Source organism: Budorcas taxicolor, chromosome 17, assembly GCF_023091745.1.
Source record: "Budorcas taxicolor isolate Tak-1 chromosome 17, Takin1.1, whole genome shotgun sequence".
Taxonomy (NCBI): domain Eukaryota; kingdom Metazoa; phylum Chordata; class Mammalia; order Artiodactyla; family Bovidae; genus Budorcas; species Budorcas taxicolor.
Genome location: NC_068926.1, coordinates 32,875,105 through 32,890,949, shown reverse-complemented (window position 1 = coordinate 32,890,949; position 15,845 = coordinate 32,875,105). Strand labels below are relative to the sequence as shown.

The 15,845-nt window shown below is 43.0% G+C and overlaps 1 protein-coding gene across 1 annotated transcript in view; it reads left to right on the top strand.

Moving 5' to 3' along the window:
* The first annotated feature begins 2,659 nt into the window (after window positions 1–2,659).
* FAT4 (FAT atypical cadherin 4) overlaps window positions 2,660–15,845 on the top strand; it is a 184,200-nt gene continuing 171,014 nt past the window's right edge. The window contains exon 1 of the mRNA XM_052654811.1: window positions 2,660–7,834. Coding sequence (XP_052510771.1) covers window positions 2,660–7,834 — 5,175 coding nt within the window. The remainder of the gene's footprint in view (window positions 7,835–15,845) is intronic.

Below are 15,845 nucleotides of genomic sequence, written 5' to 3'. Positions count from 1 at the left end.
ATTTGCATTACTTGGCTTAAAGTCTTATTTTCTAAGCGGTTTTCCTTAAAGGGGAAATAATACTGACTTGATTCCTGATTCCACGCCCCCCCTTTGAAGTGCTGCGTGATACCGAAAAATCAGCCACAGTATATAGCAGGGGAGTTAAATCTGAGTGCCTCGAGTGGCACGTGGGTAATTCTAAAATTTAAATTTCATTCTATTCATTTCAATTTTTCTCATATCTACCTTTCCCCCAGACAAAAACTAAACCAAAACAGAAAGAAACCATTTCGTCAGGATTCCTTTGGCTAGAAAATGGCTAGAGGGCAATACTCCCAACAAAGATCAAAATTCCAAACTTTGGGAAAGGAAACAAAACAGGGGTCCCCTCGGCTTTTCCTATATGAAATCCAAAGCGCAGTTGGTGCCCAGGCCTTGGTGCCCCTACTCACTTGGAGGTAGGGGAGGGGCGAGTGGAGACAGGTTTAGGGTTAGACCTGGACTGCAGTTGGCTCGCTCTGTAGACAGAGAAGGAATAGGGAAGGTTCGGTTTGGATGCTGTTGGATCTTATTGTGCAGCAGCTCCCTTCCTTCCCTTCGTAAGAGAAAGGGCAGGAAACGGTTAAAGCAAATCTGCGCTTTGCATTCCCAGACAGGCTTTGCTTAATCCTTCCTCCCGCTCTAACAGACCCTCACCCCCTGCCTTTCTTTTATTTCTCTCGACCCCCTTACCCTTGAGTTATTACTAGCATAACAACCTAACGGTCTTCCCCCAGACCCGGTCCCTAAAGTTATTTATCTGCAAACCTGACCCCACCCCCATCTATTCGGCAGCAGCGTTTTGCTGTTATTGCTCAGATGCCGGCCAAGATTTGACCAAAAAGAAAACAAAAAGAAAGAAAGAAAGAAAAAGAGGGGAGGGAATCACCCCCCTAGCCCCCACCCTCCCTTTCTCAGCGCCTCCTACTCGCCGGGCTCCCACACCCGACCGCCTACCGTCCTCCGGGAGGCTGGAGTGATTAGCATCCGGAGAAGCCAGTCGGAGGCCGAAAAAGTCGGAGCGCGCGGGCGGTAGGAGTGCCAGGCGGGGCCGCTTCAGCTCGGGTCCAATGGGGCTGGGGCGAGGGAGGGGCGGTAGGTGACAGCACCGGGAGCCAGGGGGAGTCCGGCTGAACTAAAGTGCGGGGATCAATGAGTGGCGAGCAAAGTTTCTGAGTCCTGCTCAGCTCGCGGTCTTCCCTCCCCCTCTGTTTGTGTTTCGGCGGCGCGGTGTGAGTGTGTGTGTGTGTGTGTGTGTGTGTGTGTGTGTGTGTGTGTACGCGCGCGCGCGCGCGCGTGCGGCGGGGAAGGGGCGGGGAGAGTGAGAGGGACCAGCCGGAGGCTGAGAGGGGCTCGCGGAGCTCCAGCTCCACAGCGGTGCTGCAACCTTCAGCCCGGGCAGGCGAGAGGGAGAGCGCTGACAGCCGCCGTCCGGAGCTGCTGGGGGCGCCGCCACAGTCCAGCGCCGACTTCCCCGCCTCCACCGTCAACAGGGCAGGAGAAAAGGGGGACCGATGGCCACCACCCCACCCCGCCCCAAACAAAAAGCCTTGTGGATTACAAAGTGAAACTGACACGGGACAATAAAACCAAAGGGCAAGAGGTCAGGGGCGAGGCGCACTAGAGTGGGCTTCTGACTGGGACTGCCGAAGAAGGAGTCCCCTGGCATGGTGAGGGGAGGGGACGCGGGGACAGCGCGCTGCTCCTGCCCGACGCCGGCGAGGCCGAGAAGAAAGGGGGACCTGCGCTTGATTTGGATGTACAAATAATGGGTCGGCAGGCATCCCGGCAGAGGTAAAAAAAAAAAAAAAAATGCTGAGGAGCGCTGGATTTTGCCTGTGCCCGCCTAAGGGCTGGAAGAGGCAGCAGGGGCGGCGGCAGCTCCTCCTGGAGGAGAAGGGACGGAGCTGAGCGCTCCAGAGCGCCCGGCGAGCGTTTGGAATGCAGTTTGCTGGCTGCCCGAGCTTAGACGCCGCCGCCTGGGCCTCCGCGCCACTTCTGCAGCCCTGCTGAAGGGCTGTGCAGCCTTGTTCTTGAGGAGAGGGGAACTCGAGGAAACTCCTTGTCTCCAGCTTTTGGAAAAGGAATTCGATAACCCTCGGTTCCCCATCGTCCCCTCCCCAGTGCGCAGCTGTTCTCTCCACACCGCTGCGGAAGTTTGTCCTTCCTTCCTCAGTTTCTTCGCCTTGGGTAAGTTTTAAAGTTTCTGAAGATAATAGTTTGCGGTAATTCCTCCTATACCTTAAATACAGGCAACTTCTCCCAACTCCTATCCACCCCTGGCGAAAACGCTCAGACTCTGGATTCGAAAATAAAGTGAAGGGGGAAATATAGGAGATTGGAGAAACTTCTCTGGGAACTCGTCCACAAGCAGGAGTAAGTGCCCGAGGAATGCCCTGCCGCTTTTCCTCAAGGCATCTCCTCCTCACTAAGCGTCCAAATGGCTACCTGGAGGCTTTTGCTCGTGCGAATTGCTTCTTCTGGACTGGAAGTTCTTTGAAATAGCAGAGCTCTCAGAGCCGTCGGCTGCATGTCTGCTGGTGCTACTTGATCCCTGTCATTATCACTCTTTTTTTTTTTTTTTTTTTGGCCTCACCTCTTCCTTTTCTTTATCACTCCGTTCCAGGGAGCCAAGATCATGGACTTGGCAGCAGACAGGGCTCCTGGCCGCCCGTGGCTCCCGCTGCCCACTTTAACATCATTTCAGCTCCTTCGTGTCTTTTGGCTGCTGTCACTGCTCTCGGGGCCCGCCCGGGTCAGCGGGGCGGAGCAGCGCCAGGTGTTTCAGGTCCTGGAGGAGCAGCCTCCCGGCACGCTGGTGGGCACCATCCAGACGCGCCCAGGCTTCACCTACAGGCTCAGCGAAAGCCACGCCCTGTTTGCTATAAACAGTAGCACCGGGGCCCTGTACACCACTGCGACCATCGACCGCGAGAGCCTGCCCAGCGACGTGATCAACCTGGTGGTTCTTTCCAGCTCACCCACCTACCCCACCGAAGTGCGGGTGTTGGTGCGGGACCTCAATGACAACGCCCCGGTCTTCCCAGAACCCTCGATTGTGGTCACTTTCAAGGAGGACAGTAGCAGCGGGCGGCAAGTCATCTTGGATACCGCCACCGACTCGGACATCGGCTCCAATGGCGTTGACCACCGGTCCTATCGCATCATCCAGGGCAACGAGGCGGGTCGCTTCCGCCTGGATATCACCCTGAACCCGAGCGGCGAGGGCGCGTTCCTGCACCTGGTGTCCAAGGGCGGGCTGGACCGCGAGGTCACACCGCAGTACCAGCTGTTGGTGGAAGTGGAGGACAAGGGCGAGCCCAAGCGGCGGGGCTACCTTCAGGTAAACGTGACTGTGCAGGACATTAATGACAACCCCCCGGTTTTTGGCAGTTCCCACTACCAGGCGGGGGTGCCTGAGGACGCCGCGGTGGGCTCCAGCGTCCTCCGGGTGGCGGCGGCGGACGCGGACGAGGGCACCAACGCGGATATCCGCTATCGGCTTCAGGACGAGGGGACCCCCTTCCAAATGGACCCCGAAACGGGGCTCATCACGGTGCGGGAGCCCTTGGACTTCGAGGCCCGGCGCCAGTACTCGCTTACGGTGCAGGCTATGGACCGAGGCGTGCCTTCCCTCACGGGGCGTGCCGAGGCGCTGATTCAGCTTCTGGATGTCAACGACAATGACCCCGTGGTAAAATTCCGCTACTTCCCTGCCACCTCGCGCTACGCCTCGGTAGATGAGAATGCTCAAGTGGGCACGGTGGTGGCTCTGCTCACCGTGACGGACGCAGACTCCCCAGCGGCCAACGGGAACATCTCCGTGCAGATCCTTGGGGGCAACGAGCAGCGCCACTTTGAGGTGCAGAGCAGCAAAGTGCCGAACCTGAGTCTCATCAAAGTTGCCAGCGCCCTAGACCGGGAGCGTATCCCTTCTTACAACCTGACAGTTTCTGTCTCGGATAACTACGGGGCGCCCCCTGGCGCAGCGGTTCAGGCGCGCTCTTCCGTGGCGAGTTTGGTGATTTTCGTCAATGACATCAATGACCACCCTCCTGTGTTTGCACAGCAAGTGTACAGAGTGAACCTGAGCGAGGAGGCGCCCCCAGGAAGCTATGTGAGTGGAGTGTCCGCCACTGACGGCGATTCTGGTCTCAATGCTAACTTGCGTTACAGCATCGTCTCTGGTAATGGACTGGGTTGGTTCCACATCAGTGAACACAGTGGTCTAGTGACCACTGGGCTTGCTGGGGGCTTGGACCGTGAACTTGCTTCCCAGATTGTACTCAATATCAGTGCTCGGGACCAGGGGGTTCACCCTAAGGTTTCCTATGCCCAGCTTGTTGTGACTCTCTTGGATGTGAATGATGAGAAGCCAGTGTTTAGCCAGCCAGAAGGGTATAATGTGTCTGTGGTTGAGAATGCGCCTACCGGGACTGAACTACTGGTGCTCGGGGCAACCGACGGGGATCTGGGTGACAATGGGACAGTGCGATTCTCCCTACAGGAAGCTGAGACCGACCAGAGGTCCTTTCGCCTGGATCCTGTGTCTGGGAGGTTGAGTACTATCTCTTCCTTGGACAGGGAGGAACAAGCTTTCTACTCCCTGTTGGTTCTGGCCACAGATCTGGGGTCACCTCCCCAGTCATCAATGGTTCGCATAAATGTGAGCCTCCTGGATATTAACGACAATAGCCCTGTGTTCTACCCAGTCCAATACTTTGCTCATATTCAGGAGAATGAGCCTGGAGGTAGCTACATCACCACAGTGTCTGCCACTGACCCAGACTTGGGTCTCAATGGAACCATCAAATACAGTATATCAGCTGGGGACAGGTCTCGGTTTCAGGTCAATGCTCAGAGTGGGGTTATTTCTACAAGAATGGCCCTAGACAGAGAAGAAAAAACTGCTTACCAGTTGCAAATAGTGGCTACTGATGGTGGCAATTTGCAGTCTCCCAACCAGGCGATAGTAACCATCACTGTGTTGGACACTCAAGACAACCCGCCTGTATTCAGCCAGGCTGCCTACAGCTTCGTGGTCTTTGAGAATGTGGCCCTGGGATATCATGTGGGTAGTGTGTCCGCATCCACCATGGATCTCAATTCCAACATCAGTTATCTCATTACTACCGGGGATCAGAAAGGTATGTTTGCTATCAACCAGGTTACTGGGCAGCTTACCACAGCAAGTGTGATTGACAGAGAAGAGCAATCCTTTTATCAGCTGAAAGTAGTAGCCAGTGGGGGCACAGTGACTGGAGACTCTATGGTTAACATAACAGTTAAGGATTTGAATGACAACTCTCCCCATTTCCTTCAGGCAGTAGAGAGTGTGAATGTGGTGGAAAATTGGCAGGCAGGTCACAGCATTTTCCAAGCCAAAGCTGTGGACCCCGATGAAGGTGTCAATGGCATGGTAGTCTATAGCCTGAAGCAAAACCCCAAGAATCTCTTTACTATCAATGAAAAGAATGGTAATATTAGTCTGCTAGGACCCCTGGATGTTCATGCTGGTTCCTACCAGATAGAGATCTTAGCATCTGATATGGGTGTTCCCCAGCTCTCCTCTAGTTTCATCTTAACAGTTTATGTCCATGATGTAAATGACAACCCACCAGTGTTTGACCAGCTTTCTTATGAGGTCACCCTTTCTGAGTCAGAACCTGTGAATTCTCGATTCTTTAAAGTGCAAGCTTTTGATAAGGATTCAGGAGCAAATGGTGAAATTGCGTACAGCATTGCTGAAGGCAATACTGGGGATGCTTTCGGCATATTCCCAGATGGTCAGTTGTATATAAAAAGTGAACTGGACCGTGAACTTCAAGACAGATATGTTTTGCTGGTTGTTGCTTCTGACAGAGCGGTGGAACCCCTTAGTGCTACTGTGAATGTTACTGTAATTTTAGAAGATGTAAATGATAACAGACCTCTTTTTAACAGTACCAATTACACATTTTACTTTGAAGAAGAACAGAGACCTGGGTCGTTTGTGGGCAAAGTAAGTGCTATAGATAAAGACTTTGGGCCAAATGGAGAAGTAAGGTATTCTTTTGAAATGGTGCAGCCAGATTTTGAGTTGCATGCAATTAGTGGGGAAATTACAAATACCCATCAGTTTGACAGGGAGTCTCTTATGAGGCGGAGGGGGACTGCGGTGTTTAGCTTTACAGTCATCGCAACAGATCAGGGGCTCCCTCAGCCTCTTAAGGATCAGGCCACGGTACATGTTTACATGAAGGATATAAATGATAATGCTCCCAAATTTTTAAAAGACTTTTACCAAGCAACAATATCAGAGTCAGCAGCCAACCTGACACAGGTTTTAAGAGTATCTGCCTCAGATGTTGATGAAGGTAATAATGGACTTATTCACTATTCTGTAATAAAAGGAAATGAAGAAAGACAGTTTGCTATAGACAGCACCTCTGGTCAGGTGACACTGATTGGCAGATTAGACTATGAAGCCACACCTGCCTATTCCCTTGTAATTCAAGCAGTGGATTCAGGAGCTGTCTCCCTCAATTCGACCTGTACCTTAAATATTGATATTTTAGATGAAAATGACAATACCCCTTCTTTCCCTAAATCAACACTATTCGTTGATGTTTTGGAAAACATGAGAATCGGTGAACTCGTGTCCTCTGTTACTGCAACTGATTCAGATTCAGGTGACAATGCTGACTTACATTACAGTATCACTGGGACTAACAACCATGGAACTTTCAGCATTAGCCCCAACACTGGGAGTATTTTTCTTGCCAAAAAATTGGACTTTGAAACACAGTCTTTGTACAAATTAAATATAACAGCAAAAGACCAAGGAAGGCCTCCTCGTTCATCTACAATGTCGGTGGTTATACACGTGAGAGACTTCAATGACAATCCTCCTACCTTCCCTCCTGGGGATATTTTCAAGTCTATTGTTGAGAACATCCCCATTGGAACATCTGTCATTTCTGTGACTGCACATGATCCTGATGCAGACATTAATGGGCAACTCTCCTATGCAATCATCCAGCAGATGCCACGGGGCAACCACTTTGGCATAGATGAAGTCAAAGGCACTATTTATACTAATGCTGAGATAGATCGGGAATTTGCTAATCTCTTTGAGTTAACCGTTAAAGCCAATGATCAAGCTGTGCCTATAGAAACTAGACGGTATGCTTTGAAAAACGTGACTATTTTGGTTACAGACCTCAATGACAATGTTCCAGTGTTTATATCACAAAATGCCCTGGCGGCAGACCCTTCGGCTGTGATTGGTTCTGTTCTGACCACAATCATGGCTGCTGACCCAGATGAAGGGGCGAATGGAGAGGTGGAGTATGAGATCATCAATGGTGACACAGACACCTTCATTGTAGATCGCTATAGTGGAGATCTGAGAGTGGCTTCAGCGCTGGTGCCTTCTCAGCTGATCTATAATCTCATAGTTTCAGCAACAGACCTTGGCCCTGAAAGGAGGAAATCAACCACTGAATTGACCGTCATTCTTCAGGGCCTTGATGGACCTGTTTTTACACAACCCAAATATATAACCATTTTGAAGGAGGGAGAACCCATTGGCACCAATGTGATATCAATAGAAGCAGCTAGCCCTAGAGGATCCGAAGCGCCAGTGGAATATTATATTGTCTCAGTCCGTTGCGAGGAAAAAACTGTTGGACGGCTCTTTACTATTGGACGACGGAGTGGCATCATTCAGACTGCAGCCATACTGGACCGGGAGCAAGGAGCATGTCTTTACCTGGTGGATGTCTATGCCATAGAAAAGTCAACTGCCTTTCCCAGAACACAGAGAGCAGAGGTAATGATTTTATCATTCCTTAAGAATTATTTGTTGATTTTGGGGGGGCGGGGTGGGGGAAAGATCATTCTCTTTCTATTTGCTTTCTATAATGATTTACCTTTATTGTTAAATTGTTCGTTTTACTGACAGGACCATATAAAAATGTTCTATCTTACAGACTAACAAAAAATACATACAGTTTAGCTTTCAACCTGATCAGAACCAAAGTATGAACCCTTTTTACCTTGTATTTCATCTCATGCTATCTTATGTGTAAAGCTAAGGAGAATTCTTTAGCGATTTCAGAAGTTCAGGAAAGAATCCATTTATTCAAGTTAAATTACCTTATTAAACTAAATACCTCACAGTTAAGGAAGTCTACCAGAGGACGAGGAATTTCAGACTTGAGAAATCTCTATTCCTCAATGAAGAACTTTGGTAGAAGTCAGCATTATAGCGTGGCTTTCTAGGGGGGAGTGGCAATGGGCTGACAGTTTACATCAGGACAGTATTAACTTTCACATCCTCAGCAGTCTTGGCAGTTTCTTTATAGACAGTGACTAATTTTAATGTGCTGAGCCAAGTTTGGGGAGATTCCTGATTTCATCTGCCTTCACATTTAAGGCACTATCTTCTGACTTAACACAATCCTTTCGCTTCTCCCTTGAACTAAAGCATGTAATGTGCTGTGAATGATCAGAGATTAGAAGCTCTTTCTGGAGACAATACCATATGGTTCAATGCCATGGTATAAGTACAAGTTGTTCTGTCTGCTGATAGGTTAGACACTAATGTTTCATAGCAAAGCCAAAGAATTTCAAGCTTGGCCTTTCCCGGGGTATATTTTTGACTATTACTACCTCAGTGTATCATTGATATGCTTTTTTAATTGAACTGCTTCCAATGTTGTTTTGACCATCAACTAGAAACGATAAAGCTATACCCCGGATGGCTCATTTGCTGGTTCCTCAGTTCTCTCTTCCCTTCAATATATCCCTTCAGAGATATTCTGGTGTCACTTAGCCAAAAACACAAATTATCAAATGTGGTTTGTGATACTTGGCAGGAACCCAGACACAACATGCTAGTGAATTTGAGGCTTATGTGTTTGTTTTCTTGCTTTCTTTTCTTTTTTATAGCTGTGAGGGGTTTCTTCATTTAAAATGTTCATTTATTATTATTATCTTTTCAAATCCCATGTGATCTTTTTTTTTTTTTTTCACAATAGGTAGTTATGGCTCTTCTATTGATGAAGCAGTATATTCATGGCCTAGAGGATATTAGATATATAATTAGGGATGTAATTCTTCATGGAGACATAATTCTTAGAGATATCATTCTAAGCGAAATTCACTTTTATCTGTACACACAGCCCTGAAGAAACTTCTACCCATATGTCCTCTTTTACCTAATTAGGTTTTTAATGATCTGAGATAGGTCTTACATACTGAGTTATTTGGTTTAACTCAGGCTATGATTTACATGTAATTTTATTTTGATTTGGGGTTATTCCTCTGCTAAACCCACTTCCTGGCTCTATTTTCCTTGTCTGGAATTATTTCTTAGATGAAGAGATTTAATTAGTTTAAAAATGGAAATACTTATTAAAGACAGGCAATTAAGTCATTCTAGGCTTTAGAAAAAAATTTTAAACTATAAAATAGATTATGTTATTGGTTGTTGTTTGGTTAAAGTGTTTACCTGTGCTTGGCAATAAGAATAAATGTCCATTGTTATCATTAGAAGATTTATTTAGTCTTGCTATTTACCCATTAGATATGCAAAAATTGACTTGGCTTAAACTTATTAAATAGTGCTGTCTCTTCATTAGACATGAGGAGTAAGAGTAATAATTATAGATCATTTTGTTAATAATAGGTGATAATATGTCTGTTATTTTTTAACCTCAAATAACACCAATATGAAAACTTATTCATATTTGCTATAACCTCTTTAAAGATCTGGAGAGAATTCACCATGATGATTTTTTTAATGAGAAAAATTGTTTGTCAGGGTATCTTCTGTGAACTAAAGTGCTGAAATTGTAAACCAAGTTTGAGTTCCCAAGCTCCAACCACTCCTAAAATTGAAAGCAAATGTGTTTCTCCAAAGAATATTGAAAGCAGTAGTTGGGAGCTAGAATTTCATATTATTATTGGTTGTATCTTTCAGTTGTATACAATAAAGTTCTTTTTTCCTTCTGCTCAAACAATTAATTTACCATGATTCTGCAAAAAGAAGCTATAAATTACCTAGGGTTGTCAGAGGTGATTTTTCAATTGTTCATTTCCAAGTGCAAACTTTGCTCCAATGCATTTAACAATTTATTCCTGTACATCGATAGGAGTCTGGGTTGCTTACTCAGGTTTCTGGCTAGAGTCATGGCTGATCACATTCCATGGACAGAGGGTCAGTGGTAAAAGAGAAATGATTTAATCTGCATTCTTTTTCAAGCTCTGACACTTGTGTGGAGGGGGAAGGGCCTTGGGGATTTGGCTCCAGTACTGCTCCTTTTGGAGACTGTCCAGTTGTACACCTTCACCTCCCCTACCTATCATAGCTAAAACTTCGGTATATATAACAGTGTCTTTGAAGGATGGCTTTGTGTTGCAGACACAAGGTTTATTGTCCTTTCATTTTGCATCTTTGTATTCTCAGAAGAGTCTTGATTATGTTAGAATAGCTCATATACATTTTGTACCTCTTTTCTACCTTCAACAACAAAAAATAGAGATGTAGCACATCCACAGGCACTTCTTTTTTAACATGTGTTTTATGGGAACATGCAACTTAGGGACTGGGTTGGACTTTTGAAGGTCAGAGGCTTTGTCTCATTGGTTTTTATGATCTCCTAGTATAATATTTCCTTGATAATAATAATATCTCCTAAAGTCTGGTATATTACCTGATGTATAGAAGGTACTCAGTATATGTTTGCTATATGAGATGATAGAAGAGCTAAGGCTGGTACATGTGTTCTTGTGTCTCAGCAATAATCAACAGAGAGAAGCAGGGGGAATGGAGGGGGCTATTAGCAAGTTTGATCTTATCATTAATTGAACTAGGGACATAAAGACATACCAGTTATCTCTGTTCTACAAATGAACTGAGAATTGTCAGAAAGCTCAAAGAGGAAAGAAGAATTTAGGTGGGTGGTCCCACATGGAACTTAGCATTTAAATCAAAGGAAATCCTATATATACTTCCAGGTTGCAGTTCTCAAATTGCTTGGCCTCAGGACCCCAAAGAGCTTTGGCTTGGGTGTGTCTTAGCTATTGATATTCATGTTATGAACATTAAAATTGAGAAAATTTTAAAATATTTATTAATTTCTTTTAAAATTACTGTAACCATATAATATATATTTGTTAATAAAAGAACTTAATTTTGTCAACCCTAAGAACTAACAAAAAAGACACATTATTTTATGTTTTCATAAATCCCTTTAATATTTAGATTAAGAGAAGAGAGCTGGATTCTCAAATCTTATTTTGTCTATTGTAATATGTTGTTCTGGTTAAAATATATGAAAATAATCTATCTTCTCTTAGACAAAGCTGAATAAGAGAGAGATATTTTGATATCCTTTTCAGATAACTGTTGATTTTCTTTTGATACTATATCAGAATTTCACAAGTGGCTGTTTCTTAAAACTTACTTGCAATAAGGAATCTGAAACCCTACCATTGAATTTTTCATATTTTGTTGCATGAAAATATTGATCTACCTTGGTTTATGAATGGAAATTTTACCTATGTATGACTTAGAAACATCAGGTACTGGTCATTTGGAAAATATTGGCATAACTGATAAGGATATTGTCAAAAGAGCCTTTACGTATATTGACTCACAACCTCATGGTAATGGTTCAGAGTTTTCCAAATTTGCTTTTTCACTTGAAAGCTCAAATTTTATCATTAATAACATATATTGTTGTTTCCTGAAGTATCAGGCTCCCTTTGTTCATTTTCAAACAAACAAAAAATATCTGCCATTTTTTAAAAAAAGCATGGTTTCTCTATCAGTTGTTTTTTTCAAGGAAAAATTGTATTCCAAAAATAAAGTACTAGTTCAGCTTGCAACTCAATCCATCACACACATGCTTTTCTTTGAGACCACTGTACATAGGTACAGATTAATGGCTCTTTGTTCATGTTGCATTGTTTGTCACCCCAAATATTGAAAAGACATTGGGATTTAAGGGTTGAGATTTAATACAATGAATAATTTACTGTTTCCTCAAGGAAAAGTCTTTAGTTTTTAAGTGAAACTGGCGTTTTATTTTCACTGTGACTAGTAAGTGAATAATACAATTACACCTGGAATACCTTGGAGCTACTGCTTGGCTTTGTGCTAAGGTACCAGCAGTTTTACCAGCTATCAGTTTTGCACCTCTAGTGTAAATGTCAACACAATGAATAGGCAAACACTGCTTTGTATTATTATGAATACAGTTTTGATTTTCCAGGTGTCTTTAATGGGTCTCTGGTATGCCTAGGGCACCATCTTCTGTGGTGAGAGAACCATTGGTCTAAGTACTGACATTTTTGCAATTCAGTAAAAATAGTAAGACAACTAGAAATAGTCTATTAAAAGTGTGCTTAGAATATTAAGTGAACAAATTATGGTTTTTTAAAGATTAGAAATGAATTTTAGCAATTGATAATAAACCAATTTATTTTCACATTGAAACCATCAAGATTTCCAAGAGAAATGGTGGAAACATTTGTAATTAATCCTGAATATCAAGCTTAGAAATACTTTTCTTCCAGACTGTTCAAAATAAAGGTGAGTGAGCCTTACATTCAACGCCTGTATATCTTGTGTGTCATTCCTCACAGGCAAAATATAAGCAAGGAGTTGAATATTTAATAATAATGGTAATAATTATTATAAAATGTATTGAGTATTACTATGTTCAGTGATTGAGCTGAGTACTAAGTGTTTCTTCAGCAATTTTATCATTTGGGCCTCACAACATGTCATTATCACTCCCTCTTTGTAGTTGTGGAAGCAGTCTCAGAAAAGTTAAGTGATTTGTTTAAATTCAGACAGATAGAAAGAAAACCACATCCAGACTTGTAGTCCCTTATCTGAGTTCATAGTTACTCTCCTATAAAGCCAGGACAGTCTGTGGCCTTAGTCAACAGAAGGGCATTTAATCTGATGGATACAACTGTATATGTAAGCTTTTGATGACCTTGTTTTTATACCCTTTTTTTTGGTGTTAAAAAGTCTTTTTGAAAAGTGGTATTATGTATTGTCTGAACCAAGAGAAGTATGAATTCTGCTGCCTCAATCAAGACCTTCAGCAGATGCTGTTCATTCCTATGGGTCACTTACTGATAGGAACGAGGACACCAGTTTGAGGACATGTGGAGGAGTTTCTGGAACAGGGAAGAGGCTGAGAATATGAGAGGGGCCTTGGAGACAAAGGGAGGGCATATTCAGTGACTTTCCTCACCCACAGTATTCTGCAGATTGGAACCAGTCGCTATACATTATGAAGGTAGAGGATCCATTTTTGGATTTTCAGATGATAAATCTTACTCTCTTAAGAAATAATGATGAAATTGTGTGGATGACTTGTGAAGATTATATGAAAAGGAGGAAAACATTTTCTTACTTTCTCAGCTTTTGACTTCTACGGTGTTTATTTTTTAATAATCTATGATTGTTTTCTGATTTTGTTTTTTCCCTGTTGGTATGTTTTTGAATTTGTTAAACAAAACACTGTGACTTAAAGGGCTCTATAAATTTTCAAGTCATGTATACAGATAAGGAATACTGATGAATGATTAAGCTCATGCTGCATAATTTCATATATGGCTTCAGGATACTCAATGTGCTCTCTTTTGGTTACAGATTTCCATAGATATAATTTATCTTCTGACAAAGTTGTTTTTTCTTTTTTTGCCTTTATTAAAACCCAAATTATTTTTAATCCTTTTTTTTTTGTTTCACTATACTTTGAAGCAACTACCCTAAGAATAGTTTTGAAAAGATGTTTATGTACTTCATATTTTGTGAAATCAATTTTTCATTGCATTGTCTGCATCTTGCACTTTGTCATCATTACAATGAAAAACTGCCGAAGAACCTCATTAGCTGTGAGGGATTGTTGAGTTAGTGACTATAAAGGATTCCACAGGCTCTGAAGTGTGTCTTCTCTTCTAAGAATTAATAAATCTAAGGTTCGGCTCTTTATGATAACCATGACATTAAGTAGTATTCAGAATTAGGAGCTTGGGAGTGAAAATTGGGGAATAGTAACTGGCAAATGATATGGTCAAAATAAAGGGTTTCTTAAAGTGTCCTAGATATGGAATATGGTAAATATATTCTATTGCTTTCAGGCTTTAAGTAGTCTTTGACAACATATGGCTGATTTTAATACTATAATAAGTGAGGAGAGAGTATGAATAATGCAGAGAAATGAAAATGAAAAAAATTCTATTAGGCAAATATTGTTTATAAAATGTATACATGTAACATATTAAAATATGCATAATGCCATGTACTAACATCTCTGCAACCACTGTACAAAGTTGTATGCAACCATCATACAAAGGTTGATGGATTTTCCCTGGTATTAAAATCTTGAGACAGAATAGGACAATAAGGTCACGAAAATGACACAATCTAATTGGAAGATACTTTATATGTGGACTTCCCTTGTGGCTCAGCTGCAATACAGGATAACTGGGTTCGATCCCTGGGTTGGGAAGATCCCCTGGAGGAGGGAAAGGCTACCCACTCCAGTATTCTGGCCTGGAGAATTCCATAAACTGTATAGTCCATGGGGTCACAAAGAGTCGGACACAACTGATTGACTCACTTTCTTTCTTTTATTAAGTGGTACCCAGAAATTGACTATAGGGACACAGAATCCAGACATATATCAATATTTAGGAAACAATTGAGAGTTAAAACCAAGTTTTAAGGTATTCAGAAAATGTTGAGCAACATTTATAAACTCTGACAGCAGGCATTTGGGAGCCAATGGCATTGTTATGGATTATTTGTTTCAGGTTATTGACATTTTTTGCTAACATTTTATCATATATAGATTCTAATATATATAAAGTGCTTACATTATGTCAGACACTGGTGAGCACTGGGCAATGTCCTGCCTTAACAATAATCTGTGACATCTGACCATTTAACAAATGAGGATACTGAGGCTAATGAAAGTCAAGTTTATGGAGCTTGTTTATGGTGGAAGTGGATTTGAACCCAGCAGTCTGACTTGAGTATGTATGTTTAATCCTAGCACAGAATGGCATAACGATGGCTGATACTTTCTGTACTCTCATAGGCATTCAGATTTTACTGTGTCAAAAGTTGTTTTCATATTTTTATGTTCCTTTATACTAGTGACTGAAAAAATAAAGGGTAAAGTGAAATTTAAAGACCCAATAGTAGGATAACTTTGTTGTTGTTGTTGTTTAGTTGCTAACTCAGTTCCGACTCTTTTCAACCCCATGGAGTATAGCCCACCGGGCTCATCTGTTCATGTCATTTCCCAGGGAAGAATACTGGAGTGGGTTGCCATTTCCTTCTCCAGGGTACCTTCCCCACCCAGGGATCAAACCCATGTTTCCTGCATTGACAGGCTGATTCTTTACCACTGCACCATGTGGGAAGCCCAGTAGGATTATATAGGTACTTCTTAATCTTTATCTAGGTTACACTTGAATAAATGGACATGTAGTGTCTGTTCTTCATTTTATTTTCTTCAGCTTTCAGTGAAAATATATTTCCATTCTTCCAGTTACTGCCTCATTTACTTTCTTCCCTTTTCAGCAAAATTTTTGAAAGAGTTGCCTATACCTGTCTTCTTTCTTCTCTTTGTCTCATAAATCCACCCTCATCAGGCTTAGCTTCTGTAACTCTAGTGAAATTGCTGTTACCAATGTCTCAATAATAGCCACATTTTTACATCATTGGGCAATTCCCAGTGCCCATTGTATATGTAATTCTAAGTCATCACACTCTGGGGAGTTTTATTCCGTTTCTTGGACCTTTT